At 45.1% G+C, this 19725-nt stretch overlaps 3 protein-coding genes across 3 annotated transcripts; 1 reads left to right on the top strand and 2 right to left on the bottom strand.

Moving 5' to 3' along the window:
- Positions 1 to 1522: 1522 nt before the first annotated feature.
- On the bottom strand, positions 1523 to 4965 carry LOC130212067 (golgin subfamily A member 6-like protein 22). Its single transcript, XM_056443198.1, has one exon. It carries the CDS (start codon positions 3165 to 3167, stop codon positions 1746 to 1748), a length of 1422 nt encoding a protein of 473 aa, XP_056299173.1. The 5' UTR covers positions 3168 to 4965; the 3' UTR covers positions 1523 to 1745.
- Positions 4966 to 5052: 87 nt separating this feature from the next.
- LOC130212068 (small integral membrane protein 13-like) lies at positions 5053 to 6877 on the bottom strand. The gene is made up of 2 exons (XM_056443199.1): positions 6601 to 6877; positions 5053 to 5772 (listed from the first exon to the last, which is right to left on the bottom strand). Exons 1-2 carry the CDS (start codon positions 6674 to 6676, stop codon positions 5606 to 5608), a joined length of 243 nt encoding a protein of 80 aa, XP_056299174.1. The 5' UTR covers positions 6677 to 6877; the 3' UTR covers positions 5053 to 5605.
- A 129-nt stretch (positions 6878 to 7006) lies between these two features.
- znf638 (zinc finger protein 638) lies at positions 7007 to 18918 on the top strand. The gene is made up of 13 exons (XM_056443197.1): positions 7007 to 7664; positions 8561 to 10421; positions 10555 to 10689; positions 10808 to 11082; positions 11508 to 11734; positions 11808 to 11942; positions 12843 to 12941; positions 13051 to 13088; positions 13195 to 13294; positions 13800 to 13917; positions 13995 to 14029; positions 16031 to 16244; positions 16315 to 18918. The coding sequence occupies exons 2-13, from the start codon at positions 8614 to 8616 to the stop codon at positions 16362 to 16364; spliced, it is 3234 nt and encodes a 1077-aa protein (XP_056299172.1). The 5' UTR covers positions 7007 to 7664; positions 8561 to 8613; the 3' UTR covers positions 16365 to 18918.
- Positions 18919 to 19725: the final 807 nt, after the last annotated feature.

Here is a 19725-nt window from a genome sequence, read left to right as displayed (position 1 = left end):
ATTGTTTAAAATGTGTAAGAACCCTGGAACTAATATAAAAATCTCATCGCACAAATTAAATGATGAATATTGTCGCAAGAAGAGGCCACAAGGTCCCTGGGAGTGAGGCCTCCAGAGTGTGTGGATGTGTGTGTGTGTGTGTGTGTGTATGTGTGGATGGATATATCATATATGGATATATAGATGGATATATGAATGTATAAGGATGGATATATAGTTAGATGGATATACTGTATAGTTGGATTGAGATATACATGAATGGATAGAAGAAACGTTACTTTCTTGATTCTTGTTCTGAGTTTGTCCTCGTGGTTGATGCACTCATTGTAAGTCACTTTGGATAAAAGCCTCAGCTAACTGACGTGTAATGTAATAAAGTAAAGAATGTTTATAAATCGCTCTTAGTCTGGACTCTCCCCTGAGACCTGTTGACCAGGGGCGAATGCCTCGGACAACAGGTCCCAGGATCACTGGGCCTCTCAAACTCCTCCACCACGATAAGGTGGCCATTTCGCGGAGGAGATATTTAACCTCTTTTTTTCAAACAGTTTTTTAATACTGAATGTATTTAACTGATTTTTGAATGTATTCGAATTTTGGTGGGAATAACCTTTGGATGAAAACAGTTTTTTAAGACTGAATGTATTTAACTAATTTTGCTTTTATTTGAATTTTGGTGGGAATAACCTAAGCACCAGGTTAAAACCCCATTTGGATGAATATAGTTTTGTAATACTGAATGTATTTAACTCATTTTGAATATATTTTAGTTCGTCGTGTCCCGTCGCCGGTCCCAGGTCCCAGTGTCCTGTTGCCGTCGCCGGCTTCAGGTCCCAGTGTCCCGTTGCCGTCGCCGGCTTCAGGTCCCAGTGTCCCGTTGCCGTCGCCGGTCCCAGGTCCCAGTGTCCCGTTGCCGTCGCCGGCTCCAGGTCCCAGTGTCCCGTTGCCGTCGCCGGTCCCAGGTCCCAGTGTCCCGTTGCCGCCGGCTCAGGTCCCAGTGTCCCGTTGCCGTCGCCGGCCCCAGGTCCCAGTGTCCCGTTGCCGTCGCCGGTCCCAGGTCCCAGTGTCCCGTTGCCGTCGCCGGTCCCAGGTCCCAGTGTCCCGTTGCCGTCGCCGGCTCCAGGTCCCAGTGTCCCGTTGCCGTCGCCGGCCCCAGGTCCCAGTGTCCCGTTGCCGTCGCCGGCTCCAGGTCCCAGTGTCCCGTTGCCGTCGCCGTCGCCGGCCCCAGGTCCCAGTGTCCCGTTGCCGTCGCCGGTCCCAGGTCCCAGTGTCCTGTTGCCGTCGCCGGCTCCAGGTCCCAGTGTCCCGTTGCCGTCGCCGGCTCCAGGTCCCAGTGTCCCGTTGCCGTCGCCGGCTCCAGGTCCCAGTGTCCCGTTGCCGTCGCCGGTCCCAGGTCCCAGTGTCCCGTTGCCGTCGCCGGCCCCAGGTCCCAGTGTCCCGTTGCCGTCGCCGGCTCCAGGTCCCAGTGTCCTGTTGCCGTCGCCGGTCCCAGTGTCCCGTTGCCGTTGCCGTCGCCGGTCCCCGTGTCCCGTCTCCGTCCCGGCCGACTCTAGTGGCTCCTGGCCCGTCTCCGCCCCGGCCGGGATGCACGGAGCTCCTGGCTACGCCACCCTGACACATTGGCTACCAGAGCCTGGGAGTTTTCCCACATCACTTGTTTCACATGCCGTCATTCACACGCTGTTGGAGCCGGGTCGGCCGGGGCAACACACCCACTGAATAAAAACCAGATGGGAGGGGGCAGTTTATCCTTTACGAAACCAGCGAAAAAAACGACGAGTTTTTTTCTTCGGCTTTGGGGACTTCAGGGACTGCAATTCTATCTGGATTTTCACATTTTCCTTTGTTGTGATCTCTACATCAACTTCACGTGTCGGCAATAACTCCTCCTGCCTTCCTGCTTTAATCATGTGCAATGCTATGGCGTCAGAGTGGCATTGAATGACCAATTTGAGCTGACATTTTTTTGCGTGGACAGTTTCATTTCCCATTACACGCTGGAAAGTGCACAATTTCTCCTGGGCCTCCTGTAGTTCTTGTTCCAGGACCATGACCTTGTGCTGTTCTTCATTTAGCTCCTGGACTTTTTGTTCCAGGGCTTCATGTTGCGACTCCTTTTCTTGCATCACCTCATGATGAACTTTTTCCAAAACTTCGAGCTGGAGCTGAGCATTTTTTTCGTGGACAATTTCATTTTTCATTTTGCGCTCGAAAGTGCACAATTCCTCCCAGGCCTCCTGTAGTTCTTCCATGGCGTTGTTTTGTTGTTCAACGTAACTGTCGTCTGGGCTTAAGTTGTGTTCAAGTTCTTGTTGAACAACCTGGTGCTCCTCAAGCCGTTTTTGACAAGCCACATTATTCTCTCCACCAAGCTCTTCCATTTCTTTGTGACACCTCTCAAAATTATGTGTCATGGCCTCAATACACACCTTTCTCTTGAACTGTTCGAGTTCCTTTTCCAGCTCTCCATTTCGTTGATGTACGGACTGGTTTTCTTGCCCCAACTCAATACATATCTGTTCATATTTTTTGACTTGTTGCTCACAGTTCCTCAACAACTGATCTTGTTCCAGAAGATTTGGATTTTCTTCTTCATCAAGCAACATCATTCCACGATCACCACACTGCTCTTTCTTTAATTTGTTGAGAACAAATTGAAACCTCGGGTCCATGTCGAGAATTTCCATTTGCATGTCAATGTTTTTCTTCTTTAAAGACTGGTTTTCTTCATTCAATCTGTGTGAATTCAGCTGAGCGACTTCCAGGTCCTGCAGACGTTCATGCTGCTGCTCAGTGATCTGTTTTTCTTTCATGTACTTCAGTTCCAGCTCTTCTACCTTTTTGTGCAAAGTATCTATCTCCCCTTTATACTCTTTATTATGGTTGTCGCTGACCATGCTTTGATGTTTAAAGAACTTAAGGTCATCGGTGAGGGTCATTTCTTGGATGCGATAATTCTCGTTCGCAAGTTGAAGCGCCTTTTTTTTCAAGCTCCTTGAGTACTTAAAAGCAGACTCAAAGTCCTTGAGTTCTTTACGCAATTCGTCATTTTCTTGCAGGAGCCCTGCGCCAACTGTGTGGAGGGCGATGTGGTTTATCTGTTCTTTACTGAGGTCCACATCTACAGCCTCCACAGGCGTAGTATTCTTCTTCAAAAAATTAATCATTTCTGTTTTTCCCTGTCAACAGAATGTCTTTTCTCAAAAAAGAATTATGTTATTGATCTCGGATGATATTGTACAAATATTAAATATGCAGGTTATATTACTATGAGCTGTATATATATAGATTATAATACTTGCAGTTAATATGTATCCAGTGTGTGGAGAGTGAACAGGTTTGAGGGATCAAGTGAATCTGTGAGCCCTCTTATAGAGGAGAGTGGCTTTGATGCCTCTGACGTTCTGTAGGTGACGTCATCAAAGTACTGCGTCACCAATGTTAAAAAAATACAAAGGAACATTCTTAGTGGGCGTGGCTACGCTCAGCGACCACACGTCACCAGTTCGTCACATGACACACGGAGTTTACTTCCTGCTTCGCTCTTTACGGCTTTTTGGCTTTCTCTAACGGACAGCGCCCTCTAGTGGCGTTAGTGGTGACCACATCTTTCCCACTAGGAGACATTGGTGTAGTAAACGGATCGCGAGCGAGTTAGTGAGCTGAGGAAGTGTTGACAGCTGTGATATAATTATAATCCTAGCTATAATCATTGAAGCACTAGCTAGAAGGCTGAACGTTACACCACAGGATTGTAAGGAGCCGCGTCGTAGTGCGCAGGCTGCGCGCGCAGTCTGTGAAGCTGAACGCACCTCGAGTTCTCCTGAAGATGAACAGGACATTTGTCCGTTTCAGTAATGACTGGGTTGTTACTTTCTGCTTCAGTATTGATCATGTTTTGATATTTGAGTCATGTTGTGGATGATCAGTTCTGGTGGAAGCACGCGCCCAGATTCAGCTTGAGCAGAACCTTTTCCTGTTGCGTTCAGGGCCCAGAGGAGTTTACGAGGCAGGTTCTCAAGACACTGACCTGATGCACCAAGTTTATGTTTTCATGAACACAATATCTAGTCTGAATGAGCATACTTATAAACTGCTACAACTCCTTCATAGTGGCATATTGCTTTACTGAGAATTATGATGAGACGTTCATAGTAGATGCAAAAGTATACTTATGTATAATATATGATGTTGAACATTGTTGCTCCTGATGGATCACAGCCAACACAATTATGTTCAACACAACTCCTTGTGCTTAGTCATGGTGCCACAGCACTTACCAGAATAAACATCACCATTATGACCTTTTGCTTTTTTATTAACAGTATTTACTTTTACATTTACTTTCAATACTTAAGTACATTTAAGTGCAATCAGCCAGCGGTGCAAAAGGAACAGAGGAGTCAGGAGGCTTTTGTGTCGGTGTGTTCTTATCGATTTATTTTGTTTCCATCTATGATTCCCACTCCAAACAACAAAAACATGTGTTCCAGATTATAAAAGCAACTTCATGAATGATGAATCACCGTCATAAAAAAGTTCAAAATAAAGTTTTTATTCAAGATTATTTTTGAATTAAAAACTAAAACAAAGAACAGATTGAGGCGAAAAGGATCTATCCGTTATCACAAATACTGAACAGACTACAGACCATAATATAACACTGGCGTGACAGACCGTGTGTTCCACGGTACGCCCTGTGGCTCGTGTGGGTGCTGGTGGTCAGCAGCGCCTGGTGGTGAAACTCCAGAGTGTCCAGAAACAATGAGAACACCGGGACACGTCACGTTGCTGCCCGGTCCCCAAATGACAACGTAATAATAATTATAATAATCTGAGACTAGAATTATTAAAATATACACCTGAAGGTGCGCTTGTGCCTCCAGGTTGGAGTCCGTCAGTCACGGAAGTACTTGAGTGACTTTGAGGTTCTTATACTTTACTTCGTATACTTTCATGTCTACTTTATACTTCTACTCCACCAGTTCAGAGGCACACGTGATCCATTTGTTTTAGATATATCATTGTCCCTTTTCCAAACAAACAAACTCATTCTATTCATGGCATCATTTATTTGAAGCTACTGCTCCAAAGAAGAAAAGAAAATCACTGCCGATTAAATAAGGTGCAAAAGTTACATGAGTTTTACTTGGAGGGAGACGAATACATAAATATTGATGAGGTCAGCATTGATTTGCCCTGTAGTGAGAAACTAAACAAACAAACAGTGGATGTCATCTTGACCGACAATGTGAATTATACACAATGAAACATTCTCCCGTCTCCCCATCAAGTACAAATCTATAAAAATAAAATGTAAAAAAAGGGGTGAAATAGTTGCGGGAAAAGAAAAGTTGTCACATTTTACACAACTGGAATAGTCAACAGCGCACACATTCACGTCATTGCACCCTCGGTTCAAGAAGAATGTCAGTTGTACAAATCTCCGTTTCAGTTTGTCTTCAGTTGTTCTTATTGAAATGTTGCAGACGAGCTCATCTGACTGCCTTACGCAGGGGACTCCGTTCTTCTAAAAACACAAGATCAAAACTCGTGGGAGGGCCGATCGGGGGGTCGTGAGGGTTGGAAACGCGTGGTCGGCGATCTATGAAGTGCTCTCCGGAGAGGCGACTCTTTGGCGTGCGGTCCTGGGCCGATTTCGGCTCTTGGCGTCGGACGGCGTCGGCTCGGCCTGAGGGGCGCTGCCGTCCCCGACGAGCTCGCGCAGGAACTTGAACTTGGACAGGAAGAGCTGCCAGACGACAAACCAACCTGAGGGCCACAGAAGAGGGGAAACATTTAGATTGACAGGGGGAATCAAAGGCACTCTTCAAACCAGACACCATTTAGTCACACGTGCTTTCTGCTTTATAAATATTCTCCAAAAAAGCAATTTAACACCATTTTGAAAGTATTAAAAATAATTTGATTTATTTAGAATAATCTGATTTATTTTATCTTATGTTGACTGTTGTTTTATTTATCTAATGTGTCCGCCGCCAAGTCAAATTCTTCCTGTGTCTAACACTGAGCGAATAAATCTTTCTGATTCTGATAAATACTGGATTTTGTACCATGTGGATGTATTAATGCAATTAACGCATGCATTTTCTTCTAATTGCATTTATAAAAGGTAGTTTATATTATTATTATATTATCTGGCCTTTGTGCATGACATGCATGTTACAATCTTCATAGTCAATAAACTCAATTAAAGCTCATGTAGCCACATGGATGAAAGAAAAACACATGCTGGAGGCTCAAGAGGAGCAGCCATGGTCCTCCTCCTCCTCCTCCTCCTCCTCCTCCTCCTCCGGATAAAAATAGAAACTCCTCACTGATATCCAAACTTGCTCGTCAGTGACACTCAATACACTCAGACAAGGAGGAGCTGGACGGTCAGGTTAAATATTGACCCAATTCCCGTCTGTGGTCAGTCAATGAAGCCTCTAATAAGCTAGTGTGTGTGTATGTGTGTGTGTGTGTGTGCGAGCCCAAACAACAACAACAACAACAACAACTGACGACACCAGTCACGTTCAATCGGCTACAAAATGGCCCTGTTCGCCAGCTGCGCGTTGACTCGTCGCGTGAACTCACCGAACAGCATGAAGAGCAGCGCGCACGCGAGCGCGGCCACGATGACCAGCAGCGTGAGCCCGACGCGTTGCCACATCGTGAGCCGGGCGGCAGCGCGCGCAGGCGGCCGCGCGGGGGTTCTGCTCTGCTCTCGCGCCGGGGCCGGTTAGCGAAGTGAGCCGTTAGTCCGCCAGTTGGCTAAGTTAGTCCGTTAGTTAGCTCGGTTAGCGGCCGCAGTGGCTCCACAGGCGGACCGCAGCGGTTACGTGAGCTCGCGTCGGCTCGTCACCGCGGGGGGAAGTCTTCCTCCTCCTCTTCCTCCTCCTCGCGCTACATAACTGCAACGTGTCTGTGTTATGGTGTGTTCCCACCGTTAGAGACACACCTTTGAGTCTGCAGCCGGGGGGGAGGGGCCTGTCCTGTCCTGGGAAGTGCATTGGAACTTGCTTGTGTGTGTGTGTGTGTGTGTGGTTGGGGGGGGGAAGAACATCTTATCTGCTCGCCGTTTGTAGTGGAACTTGCTGTCTACCTCCTGTGATCTGGACTTTAGAACCGGGGTCAGACACCCACAGCATTTCCCAGAAATATGGCGGACCTGCCGAGGGGTCAGCCTGACACGCGGAGAGAGAAAAACCTCCAAAAACACAAGAGTTACGACCATCAACGACGGTTTACGAGCACAGCGTGTGGGCAAGGAAAGTGAGAATGCGCGCGCACCTCGTCGAGCCAGCTGGAGTTGCAGGAAGTCCCGAGACACAAACCTTTGTCTCAGCTGCAAGAGATACCGACGGTGGTGCGTTCAGGTGCTCCTCGGATGTTCACGTTGTTTTCATTTTCTTCTTCCGAGGAGGGTGATCGTTCCTGTTAGTCACGAGCTGTAATCCGGAATGTGGAAAAGCAACAAAGAAGACGTAACACTTATTCAACCGCTGTTGTTTTTGTTTGTTTTTTAACTTGGAAATGCGACAGCGAATGTTCTTTTATTTTTACGATTATTCCCAAAGCACTTGAACGCAGCAGCATTCCGGAGCGATAGTAGCAACTGTGAGTGGAGCAAAGGGGAGGACGTGCGCGAGACGACCGAGGTGAATACTAACTTTGTGGAGTAGTTTCTCCACACGGTGACTCCCTTCAGGTTTTATATGATATCTATAGTTACTTTCTCTGAGACATGCAGTGTCAATGTTGTTTAGGAGTTAATGCAGGTTTATTTACACGTAACAAACAAGCCCATACACACACATACGCACACACGCACACACGTGTTGGTGATAACGCGTGGTATATCTTGTTAGAATACCGAGTCATCAATGTTACTGTGATTTTCTGTATTTTAATTTAGTGTTTTTAATATATTGGTGGAGGTTTCAAAAGTCTTTAGAAAGCATGAGAATCACGGTTATAATGCTATTTAAATGTTAGTTATAAGCGACTATAAGCCGCCATTGTGGGCTTTATGTGAAGTGAAAAACAGCAACAACGTGACATAAACTTTACTTTTACTTTATTAACTGTGTTATTATGCTTACTGTTATAAATGAGCATGTACGGTTGCTTGTAATAATTATATAATTATTCCGTGCAATGAGCCGTTTACAGGTGTTGAGCGAGAAATATCCTAAAACAGACTGAGTTCGAGGCGTTCAGCGTAAAAAGCGGAAGCGGAAGTGTGAGCGGGAGGTTCTTTCGAAACAGTCAGTCCTTCTCCATTGTGCGGGGGAGTCGGCCCGAAGTATTTAACCCTCTTCTGTACGGTTACAATTCTGCAATGAGCTAAATATAACATGTATTCAAACATAGCAGAGCATAAATGTATCTTTTATCCACACAAGGTATTAAAAGTATGTGAACGTGTGGTGGAATATGAAAAAAAAACGTATTTTGAATAAAACAACCAATTTGTTGACTAAGCTGCTTATAAGCATTTTTTTCAAAGCCTTATTCCTCCCAAAATGGACGTTTGTGTGGACTTTTCTTGCAGGATCTCCTGATATCGCGAGAAGAAGAAGAACCACTTCGTAGGAGACCTTCCAGATGTATTCTCCCCATCCAAGAAGCTTGAACCCGTCCCGATGGATTAACCCTTCTTTTACCTATTGTAACGTTTCGGCGTTGCGTTGCTATCCGAGCGTTCCCGCGCTCGCCTCCAAACCCCCCATCCACGCACATCAACGACGCTCGCCCGGTTGGCCGCCGAACATCCCAAACGCCGTGTCCCTTCCCCGGTTCCGCCCCTACGCCACTGGTCACCACGGGCCCTTCCGGGGGCCGTGTGGAGCGCCCCCCAGCTCGGGTCCTTGGTCCAGCGCCGGCTTTTCTGGAACTTCTTCCGTGACCTCTGCCGACTCTGTGAGAATATTTCAGAGGATGGCCCTAACGGACAAGAACATGTCGGTAGACATGCATACGAGTAGCGCTGGAAAGGGGGCGGGGCCACTTGGCGAACCGATGGATCAGCTGACAGACTCTTGCTTGACCAGGATCCAAAGGGATTGTCTGGACTCAGAAACAGGGATGGTCTACTACCCTCAGCCAAAGACCTCGACCTCCACCTCTCTCGGACACATATTCCCGGGAGTTGAAAGTGTCAGTAGCTCCTCGGACCGGTCATCCAACTACGAAAGGCCGACTGCCGATGAACCCTCTAAGTCTTATTCACCGCCTGCTTCGTCTGACTATTCGAGAGATGTCGATGACCGGCTTATGGCCCCCGGTGAAAGAGAGCGTCACATGCAGTCCCTTCCAGACGCCGGTCATTCCGAGTGTCCATTCTCGGACAAGCCTCCGGCCCTTCCAGAGTCCGGTCAACACGAGCACACCTCTGAATCAGATTCGGACATCCTTTTGCATTTTGGACTCGCCGACGAGGACTTGGACCGTCTCGCCTCGTACCCCGAAGACGAGGTCACCCCCGCTAACCTGCCGTCCATCTTGAGGCAAATCCGCAGCGAGAAGACCAAGAGGTCTACGCCTGCGGCTCAGTTGCAACCTTCCCCCGAACCTCAACCCTCCGGCGGCGTGCCGGGGACGGCCGGTCACGGGGTGAGTTCTTCCGTCCTGACGCACCAGGCGGAGATTTCACCCGCGGTTCCCGAGCCCGGCGAAGCGATCGGCTGTGAACGGACGGACAAATGCGCCGGGGGGGCCGGAGAGGAGACGGGAAGTGTTTTGCCGATTGACACGAGCGCCGGACACCTCGGAGAACCGCCACCAGAAAGTACAACAGAAGTCGAAATCGGCACCGTGGCTGTGTCGCGCGACCAGACAAGTTCTGATCCAAGTCTTGGCAAGTCTTTGCACTCGGAGGCGAAATTACAGATACGACAAAATCCCGGTTCCCAAGCCACCCTCGGCGCTTTCTCTCCGCCAAAGACGCACACGGAGAAGTCCGAAGCCTCCAAACCCGATCCGTCGAAGGACCCAGAGGCAGATCGCCGGTCAACCGCGAAAACCCAACCGCCCTCCTCCACTCGTCACCGCGGACCGGACCGCGGACCGGACCTGGCGGTCGTTGGCAGTGATGGCACCAGTGGCAACGTGGATCGGGGTGAATCCAAAGACTCACCGGTTGTGGTTGAGCGTCAGCAGAACGAGGAGAAGCCGCCGGTCAGACCGGACGTGTCGCCTTCGGTCCTCTCGGCCACCGGAACAGTTTCTCGCCTTCTCGTCGTCACCGACGCCCTGCGACCGCAGCCGCTCGTCCCGGTTGCTCCTCCCCCCGTCGTCGCTCGGCCTCCGACGATCCCAGAACCGACGGACCTCGTTCTTCCGCCGCCCTCCACCGAGCAGCCTCTGAAGAAGCCGTCGTGGGTTCCCACGGCGGCCATCCGGTCTTCTATCTCGTAAGAAAGGGGTCGTTTTGCCCGGCGTTACTGGTCAAACGCGCGCTGTGGGTTTTGTGATCCGGTACCCTGGAGAAATGTTCTTTTCCTATCGATCGATATGCTTTTTTCTCTCGTCCGCCGCTCTCTCCAGCGCTGCAGGTAAATATGCCGACCCCGCGACCTCTTCGCAGACTTCTCCGTATCGTGGGAAAAGCTCACGATCCCGTTCGCCCATCCCCCGCCGGCACCATCGATCAGAGTCCAGAAGCTCCAGATTACGTCCCAGGTCTGTGTCCGCATCGTTCTCATCTCGAGACCAATATGACGGAGATGCCACGGTCCAAATATGTTCCCGCGGAACCTTTAACTCTCTTTACGTCTTTTGATTCTGTTCCTTCGATCAGGTCCCCGTCGGGTTCTCGCCAGACCTCCCCCCGCCGCAATCGGTCGAGTTCCAGGAGCCCCGAGAGACGACGGAGCCAGAGGAGGAGGGAGGAGGGAAGTTCCTCGACCAGGAGGCGAGACGACCGGCAATCGACTCCCGGGAGGAGACGATCGCCTCGGAGGAAGAGCGACGAGAGACGATCGCCTCGACGCCGGAGCCGCCAGAGACGCTCGGATCGACGCAAAGAGTTGAGCAGCAAGAAGAGCTCCGCTGAGGAACTGCTGAAGAAATCAGGTTTGAGAAACTTCCAAACCTGATTGGAAGGATCCTCTTGATCCTGAACATACCTGTTTCTGGCAATTTGATTTGTTCGTGAATTCGTATATAATATGTCATACTTTCTCTTTATGTTCTTCTTGCTCTGAGAGTTTACTGTGTCAGTCAGTTTGATTATTTGTGGGCGGTTTTGTAACTCGTCCAGAGGGAAGAGACCATCGTTTCATCAACCGTGGTCATAAATAACAACCGTTGCTTCTTTCTACTTGCCGTGGGGGGGTCCGGGAAATTACACAACATGTATATTTAGTGTCTCTCAAGTGGATAAGTTTCAGGTCCAGGCAGCCAGCGGGGATCCGTTAGCTGATTTGTTCAATAAAACTATATTCTTTCATTTTACAACAGAGTGAGACTTCCTTTTTTCCCGTTTTCGTCCCCACCAGCTTTCCACTTGCTGTCAAACCAGTCGGACCTGGAGGCGTTGGTTTATAATTTGGCTCCTATCGTACTTGCCAAGCTTACCAGGTCCTCATCGTCATCGTCCTTTTCCAATGGAGGAAATACCTCCTTGTCTTCTTCCTCATCCTCTTCCCCTACAGCAATGAAGAAGTTGATTAAAAAGACTTTTAAAGCGAATCCCGGCCTCCAGACGAGTGAGACGAAGACTCAGGTTGGTGTGTGTGTGTGTGTGTGTGTGTATCTTGACTACCTACAGCTTTCTAAGTGTTTCCCTCTCTGCTCAGGCTGGTAAATCTTCGCCACCGACCATGGTGAAGCTAAAAGGGATTCACGGTTCCTTCTCCCGCGTCAACGTGTTGGCGGCCGTGGAGCGCTTCGGGAAAATCAAATCCTTCCTTCTGTTTCCGTCCAAGCTGGAGGTGTGTACCGGTGACGTACCGGTGACGTGGATCTGCTCTTTGACTCACATGATTAGAATTACGGTTATATTCGCGCACGTTGAAACATCCGAAGAAGTGAAATCGCACGTCTGAAAACTGTTTTTCAAAAGGTTGAATTTCACAAACATGGAACCGGACTAAAGCGGTAAAAAGCTGTCTGGTGATAACTTAAGATAACCCAGAATAGTGTGATTTATTGGGATGTAACGGCTTGAAAAATACAAGAGGTAAGCAAGGAGCAGGAGGAGGAGGAGGAGGGTTCACAGTCTTCCTCACTCGGATAAAGGGAGTCATGGAGGGAAACCGCGACACCTTCGGAATGGTTTTTAATATTTTACTAATAAATAATGCAGTTAGCTCAGTTTCCTCTTGTTGTGTTTCTCTAACAAGAGGATCAAACCCAGAAACCATCTGTATCCCGTGTCTGTGGACTGGTACTCTACCTTTTATATGTCTTATATTTGACCTTTATTTAACCAGGTGAAAACCCATTGAGATTGAAAAACAGCATATAAAACACATAAAAACACAAAGTTAAGAGACGGTGACGTGGCAGACCTGAACTGGCATATTATGGGTTAAAATCATATTTATTGATAGTTTATTTTTAAGCTTTTGGCCGTAGAAAAGCATTGTAAGTAAATAAATTACTTTAAAATCCTCTGATTCAGTCTTGGAAACGCCTCCGAGAAAAAACATCTGGGTTGTGTGTGAATGAGTTTATAGTCCTGATGTTTGTATTAATGAAGACGTGCGTGTGTGTGTGTGTGTGTGTGTGTGTGTGTGTGTGTGTGTGTGTGTGTGTGTGTGTGTGTGTGTGTGTGTGTGTGTGTGTGTGTGTGTGTGTGTGTGTGTGTGTGTGTGTGTGTGTGTGTGCAGGCGACGGTGTGTTTTGAGAAGGAGGAAGACGCGGAGAAATTGAAGAGCCTGAAGAGCCTCGACGCAAACGGAATTCAAATCGGCGTGGTGGGAGGACAGGTATCACACGGCCGTCGATACGTTCGAGTTACATTTTAATGTTGCATAAATATGAGGTGAATTTCCACACGAGTGTAAAAATAACTTGTTTTAATTTGCTTGTTTGCAGGAGACCGTTCCCACGTTGCCGAAGCCGAAGCCCCGCATGTAAGACACGTTGTGGACGGAGTTTAAAAATAATGATCTCTAACAAAATTAAACATCAATATATTCATATTAATGCTAAATTTGTTTACTGTGTGAAAAACTAAAGGCGCAGCATCATCGTCAGGCCGCTGAACGCCTCCACGGCCACGAGGACCGGCCTCCTCCCGACCCCCGACACGCCCACGACTGAGGAGAAACAACCTGACGTAGGAAAACAACAAAAACAGGGGGCGTGGCTTAGGGCTTTTGAGACAAAGCCACACCTCTCTTTTTTCTTTCTAGCTTTTTTTTTTAGAATAAAAAGAATCTATTTAACTTTTGACGGTACTCAAAGACACTTTACATGTTGCATTAACACCGTGGACACAGCTACAGGGAGCGACTCAGGGTTGAGTGTCTTGCTCAAGGGCACATGGACTAGGGCGGGGATTGAACCGCCAACCCTCTGGTTGGAAGACGGAGCTGCTGACCTCCGATTCAGTCGCCCTGGCAAAAATATTTCACATCATTATAATTCATGAGCTCACGTAGCTCCTCCTCCCGTCACTCACACACACATTGCTTCGCATGTCGACTCTTTTTGTGTGTTTTTTTTGCAACTTTATAAAAAATTTGTATTAAATGCGACAAAATCCGTGCACATGTCCGTGATGTTGTGATATTGTGATGTTGTGATCGTATTCTCGCGCTCGCGGTGATCTCTCATTTCAGCCTCGGGCGTTTCCAAAGCAGGCGCCGGAGGCCGAGGCGGTTGCCGAGGCGGTTACCGCGGCGACGCGGCGGACCGTCGGCGAAATAATCGAAAAACACCTTCGGCGAGACGGAATAGGTGAAAATTCAAAATGACAAAAAATGTGCTGAAGGGTCCCAAATAAATGAGCCTTGACCACGTTGTGTCTCTGACAGAACTCTTCAAGGAGGAGAGCGTCTCCTGGGAACAGGTGAGCGGCTGCAATACTTACACTTTTACCAAACTATAAACTATTATCATCGTTTATATACAGGGTTTGTACGGCCATGGAAAAAAAATTAAATCATAAAAGTTTTGGAAAAGTCATACATTTTTTGTTATATTCACACGTTCATTAACGCAGAGTTTGAAATAATGTTTTTTTTAAAGAAAGACGCTCAAAAACGCTCAACATTTTCTAAATTGTTCATGTTTATACCGAGATTTCAGTTTGGTCGTGGAAATGTAGTTTAAAGTCATGGAAAAGTTATAGAAAAGTTATGGAAAAGTCATGAAAAAGTTATAGAGAAGTTATGGAAAAGTTATAGAGAAGTTATGGAAAAATCATAGAAAAGGAAACACGCATTTCATCCTGGAGACGGTTACATTCATATTTAGTTACTTCCACCTCCGTCATATTACGGTCTTTAACTGCTTTTATGGTGAATTAACCTTCAGATTAACTCATAATATAATATAATAATAATAATAATATAATATAATAATAATCCTGAAATTTCCCCTTGTGGGACTAATAAAGGATTATCTTATCTTATCTTATAATTACTCTATAATATACCCACAATGCTTTGCACGGGTCAAATTCACAAATGACCTGTATTAATAAACTCACGACTGAGTTAATTTCACAGCACGATAACGTGAAGATATTACGGTTAAAGCCCGTGGAAATTGTGTGAAGTGAGGAGGAGGAGGAGTCTTTCTCACACAGATAAAGGGAGTGAGGAGACGAGGTGAGGAGACGAGGTCAGATGAAGAAGTCCTTCACATTGTTCTCACAATGGAGCGCAACAGATTTCACAAATAAATAATGCAGTCGGCTCCGTTTCCCCCTGAAAGTCTGGTGTGTATGTTTTACTGCCAAAATATTTTAAGTCTGAACGATGAGCTCACACCCCGACGACCAACTATTCATACACTCTGTCATATTCATCATTATTTTTCCCCCTGAAAGTTTTTTTTCTTCCATTTTTTTGGGGAGTTCCCGATCCGATGAGGTCAAAGGTCAGGGACGTCTATGTGAACGGGCCGTAAAGCCCTCTGAGGACAATTGGTGATATTGGGCTATATAAAATAAACTTGTTCTGTATTTTTATTCAATCAATTATTGCAATATAATATTATTCTCTATAATATACAAAACAGAAAGATATAGGTAGAAGCACAAATTGCTTATATATTCTAAATCATATCCTAAATTATTATCAATCAATAATTAATATGAAGAAGAAAAAAAAAATTATATATATATAGCATAACACATAAATCTTCCATATATACGTTTCAATCACACTTATAACCCTCAAATATATTTTTGAAATAATCCTTTTGAAAAGCAAAAATGAGATGACCGTCTTCTTTTATTTACCTTCGCATTGAAAATGCGGAAGGTAATGTTTTGATCGCCGTGTATTTATTTATTTGTATGCGTGTTATTCGGATAACTCAAAAAGTATTAAACTGAATAACATGAAATTTGGTGGGATGATTGGTTATTATCCGGGGACCATTTGATTAGATTGTGGGATCAATCGGGTCAAAGGTCAAGGTCATGGAAAGGTCAAAATCTTCTTGAATCGCATGACATTTGGTGGGATGATTGGTTATTATCCGGGACCATTTGATTAGATTTTGGGATCAATCGGGTCAAAGGTCATGGTCAAGGTCATGAAAAGGTCACAATCTTCTTTTTACCATAGCACGGTCAATTTCTATCCAATTGGCATGCAACTAATGCCAAAATGTTCATAATTCAATGCCCAATCTTGTGATATGCGAAGGTATGCGCTCTACCGAGTGCCCATACTAGTTTCAAATAAATTGAATGCGACCGCAAAGTATTTTGGGTAAACGTCGCCCCTCCATCCTTCACTTCCATCGTTGACTTGTTTCTAACAAACGTTCCAAATCCCCCAAAAAATCCCAACCCTTTGACCTTGTGTTTCTCGTGCTCACGCTCATCTCCTCGCAGCCGTCTCAGACGTCGACGCTGCGGCCCGCCGGAGCGGCGGAGGCAGAGCGGCCCGAAAAAACGGAGAGCGGAGAGAGCGAATCTCCGAAGAGGACGGTCCGCGCCCCGCGGGCGCTCTGGCGGAGCGCCTTCTCGGAACCGGAGGCGGTTGCCCCGGTTACCCAACTGACAGTCGGCGAGAATATCGAGAAACAACTGCGTCTGGATCGAATAAGTAAGAGAAGAAGCGGGTTGGAAACGACATCATCATCATCATCTCATCATCATCACTCTTCTTTCCACAGATCTCTTCGAGGAGGAAAGCATCTTCGTGGAGAGGCTCGGTCCGATCTGATTCGTCACTTGTCACGAGGTACGGCCTATCAGCGCCTCGAGGAGGCGGCGATGAAGAAAAGAGTATTCACGTCGTGAGATTTAATTAATTATATAAACTATTGAGACTGAGTCTGTTTTTGAGATGAGGCTCGAGGTTTACGATGAGGACTTCACGGCCAGAAGAAATATTCATACCTGCAAACTTGTCACCTTTCGGTGAAATTCACCGTTTTGAACTCAAAATAGGTCATCCACGTGAATCGTGGAGATCCGAAGAGTTTTTGTTTTTGGGGGGGGGGGGGTCACCTGGCCCGCTGCCGTTGAGATTGCAGTGAGACGCGGAGAAAAGTGTGAAGTGTTGCTCTTCGCAATAAAACATCTTTGATGGGCGTGTCGCGTCTCGGCCAATCAGCGTTCAGATGTCCACAGCGTTTGGGGGTTCAGGTTAGCTTGAATGTTAGCCCGCTACATCTGCTGCTGTCACGCTGCACGGTGTAGCGATGCTAACAAAGTACCCGTCCGTTAAACACGATGTGATTTAGCATATTTTTAGTGTCGATACTTCATTAAGAGAGCGATCAGAGCGCACGCGCTGCTCCGTGTCGAGCTGTCTGCGCACACTGCGCTGCGCAGCTCACAGCGAGAGAAGAGGCGGAGCTTTAGAGACTTCGGCTTAAAGAATAAAAAGATGCCAGAAGTGAAATGTTTGTCTGTAAAGTTGTGTAACTCTCCAGCTGCTCATCCTGATGAACTGTGGATCATCTGGTCAGAGACTAACGGCCTCATAGTGTATAATCAATGCTATGATGGAACCATGTAGTTTCATTCATATCTGGCTGTATTAATACTCATATTACTGTCATTTGTTAAGTGTTGAAAAAGTTGGTAAAAAGTGAACCATACAGATGTTTTATTTATTACTATTATAGATAAATATACCAGTCTCGTATTTATGGTACCATATTGTTTTTATGGTATTGTATTGAATTCTGGTATCGGGTATCATGATATTTATGGCAGGTATGTAATATGTATAGAAGTTATAATATGAGTATCGTGACAAACAGGTAGAGACAGAACAGATTCAGGGAGAAGTCCATGAGGACTGTTCAGGCAACAAAAAGGAAGTTGGTTCATGAATGACTTTAACCATATTATATATAATGACAATGTATATTTGTTATTACTATCATTATAGGGCTGAGTCAGAGCGGAGAACCTTTTGTTCTTAAACTGTTTATTATCATTATTTAGATTTGTGGTCAGAACAATAAAATGACTGTAGTTGTGGTTCTAAAAGCTTTGAGGCTTCAAACAACGTGGATGTGGTGACAAAAAAAAAGTCACCTGCACCCCCGTTGTCACCTTTTTCACCCCTCATGAGTTTGCAGGTATGAATATTGTTCTGAGTTTTTGGGGATATTTTTCTTTTGGAGCATTTTTTTATTCAGAAAACATAAATGAATGTGTTTGTTTTTACTGATTTTTTTTTTCTGTCTTAACATTCTTTAATTGTTTTACCGTATTCATGTTTGGCGTCTTCAAAAATGTTTCATTTGACAAAAAAAATCTTTATTTCTTTATAACCTTTTTGTTTTTACAGATTTTTTAATTTAGTTTCACTAAAAAAAAAGAACGCCACAAAACATTAAATGATAGAAAGAGGGGGAAACAATTAATAATAATAATAAATAAATAAACACCTTTTAAAGTTTTCTTTTTAAAAATAATTTTGGTGTTTTTTTTAAACTTTCATGCAAAATATTGTTCCGAGTGTTTCGGGATATTTTTCTTCTGGAACACGTTTTTTAGTCAAAACATAAATGAATATGTTTGTTTTTACAGATTTGTTTTTTTATCTTAACATTATTTAATTGTTTTACCGTATTCACGTGTAGCGTCTTCAAAAATGTTTCATTTGACAACAAATATCTTTAGTTTTATTTATTTATAACCTTTTTATTTACAGATTTTTTGTTTTAGTTTCACTGAAAAAGAAAAAAAGACAAAACATTGAAAATGACAAAAAGAGGGGGAAACAATTAATAATTTAACATTAAAAACACCAAAGAAAATATTTATATACATTATATATACATATAATGAATATACATATTTAAATGTATGACAAAACATTTTTCAAATATTTTTTTAAGCAGATTGATATATATATATATACATAATTTTTTTTTATTTAATAATTTTGATGTATATATATATATTTCCACGCTTTAAAATTTTTTTTAACTTTTTTTACCATTTTTATAAATATTTCTTTAAAAAAAATGTTACATGACAAAAATGTATATATATATATATTAACTAGTAATTCTAATTTATTTATGTACGGGAACTTTCTTGCTCCTTTGAATTATGTTTTTTAAATTTAATTTAATTTCACACCAAATATTGTCAAGATTCACATTTTAAAATTACTCATGGATGTCAATATTTTTCATCTCTTAACAAAGTGACTTTTAATATCCTAATACAATCAGAACTCATCAATGAATAAAACTGTGTACAGTATAATTTGATTTTACAATCATATTAAATGTTTAGATGTAAGAAAAGTGTCATGTTTCTTGTTGTATCCACCACAGACACTGAATGTGCTCCATCTTTATAAATTATGTTTTATTTTTTTAATGAGTTCTAAATCTAGACGCAAAGTTGGCGTCGATGCGCAGCTCAGATTTCTGCTGGGCTGCTGTACTGCACATGGCCGACAGAGGGCGCTGTTCAACCAGACACACGCACACACTCACTCCTTAAATATGCAGATGACTGAAGCCCAGTGGGTGGGGCTATAAATAGAGGCCCCTCCCCCGAGCTGCTTTGTTCCGGGACATCATCACACGTTATAAACTCCTGAAGACCCTGAACGCCCCGCTCTCCACCTCACTGCAACAATCTGCTCCGACAAGCACATTTTAACACACACAGTCTTACCCTTTGTCTTTGTGTGTGTGTGTGTGTGTGTGTGTGTGTGTGTGTGTGTGTGTGTGTGTGTGAGCTCCCCACGTGTGTTGGTATAAGTTGGCAGAGTTTGGATTGTTAATTGTGTGAAGGCATGTGTGGCACGAAGAATGAAGGCCACTGTGTGTGTGTGTGTGTGTGTGTGCGCTCGCCCATGTGTGTTTGGGCGTGTGTGTGCATGTTCGTGTGCGTGTGCTTGTGTGTGTGTTTGTTGCTGGCCCTTTAAACATGTTGTGATTGAAAGGACTGTGTGTGTGTGTGTGTGTGTGTGCATGAGTCAGCTAGTGAACCGTGCTCTGTGGTGTGTGTGTGTGTGAGATAGAGAGAGAGAGAGAGAGAGACAGCTGAGAGCTGCAGCTCTGGTCTCTCAGTCCCTCTCAGTCCTCTGTGTCTCTCGACTG

This window comes from Pseudoliparis swirei, chromosome 21 (assembly GCF_029220125.1).
Source record: "Pseudoliparis swirei isolate HS2019 ecotype Mariana Trench chromosome 21, NWPU_hadal_v1, whole genome shotgun sequence".
NCBI lineage: Eukaryota > Metazoa > Chordata > Actinopteri > Perciformes > Liparidae > Pseudoliparis > Pseudoliparis swirei.
The sequence above is the reverse complement of the archived record's forward strand: the minus strand, read 5'-3'. Positions and strand labels throughout refer to the sequence as shown.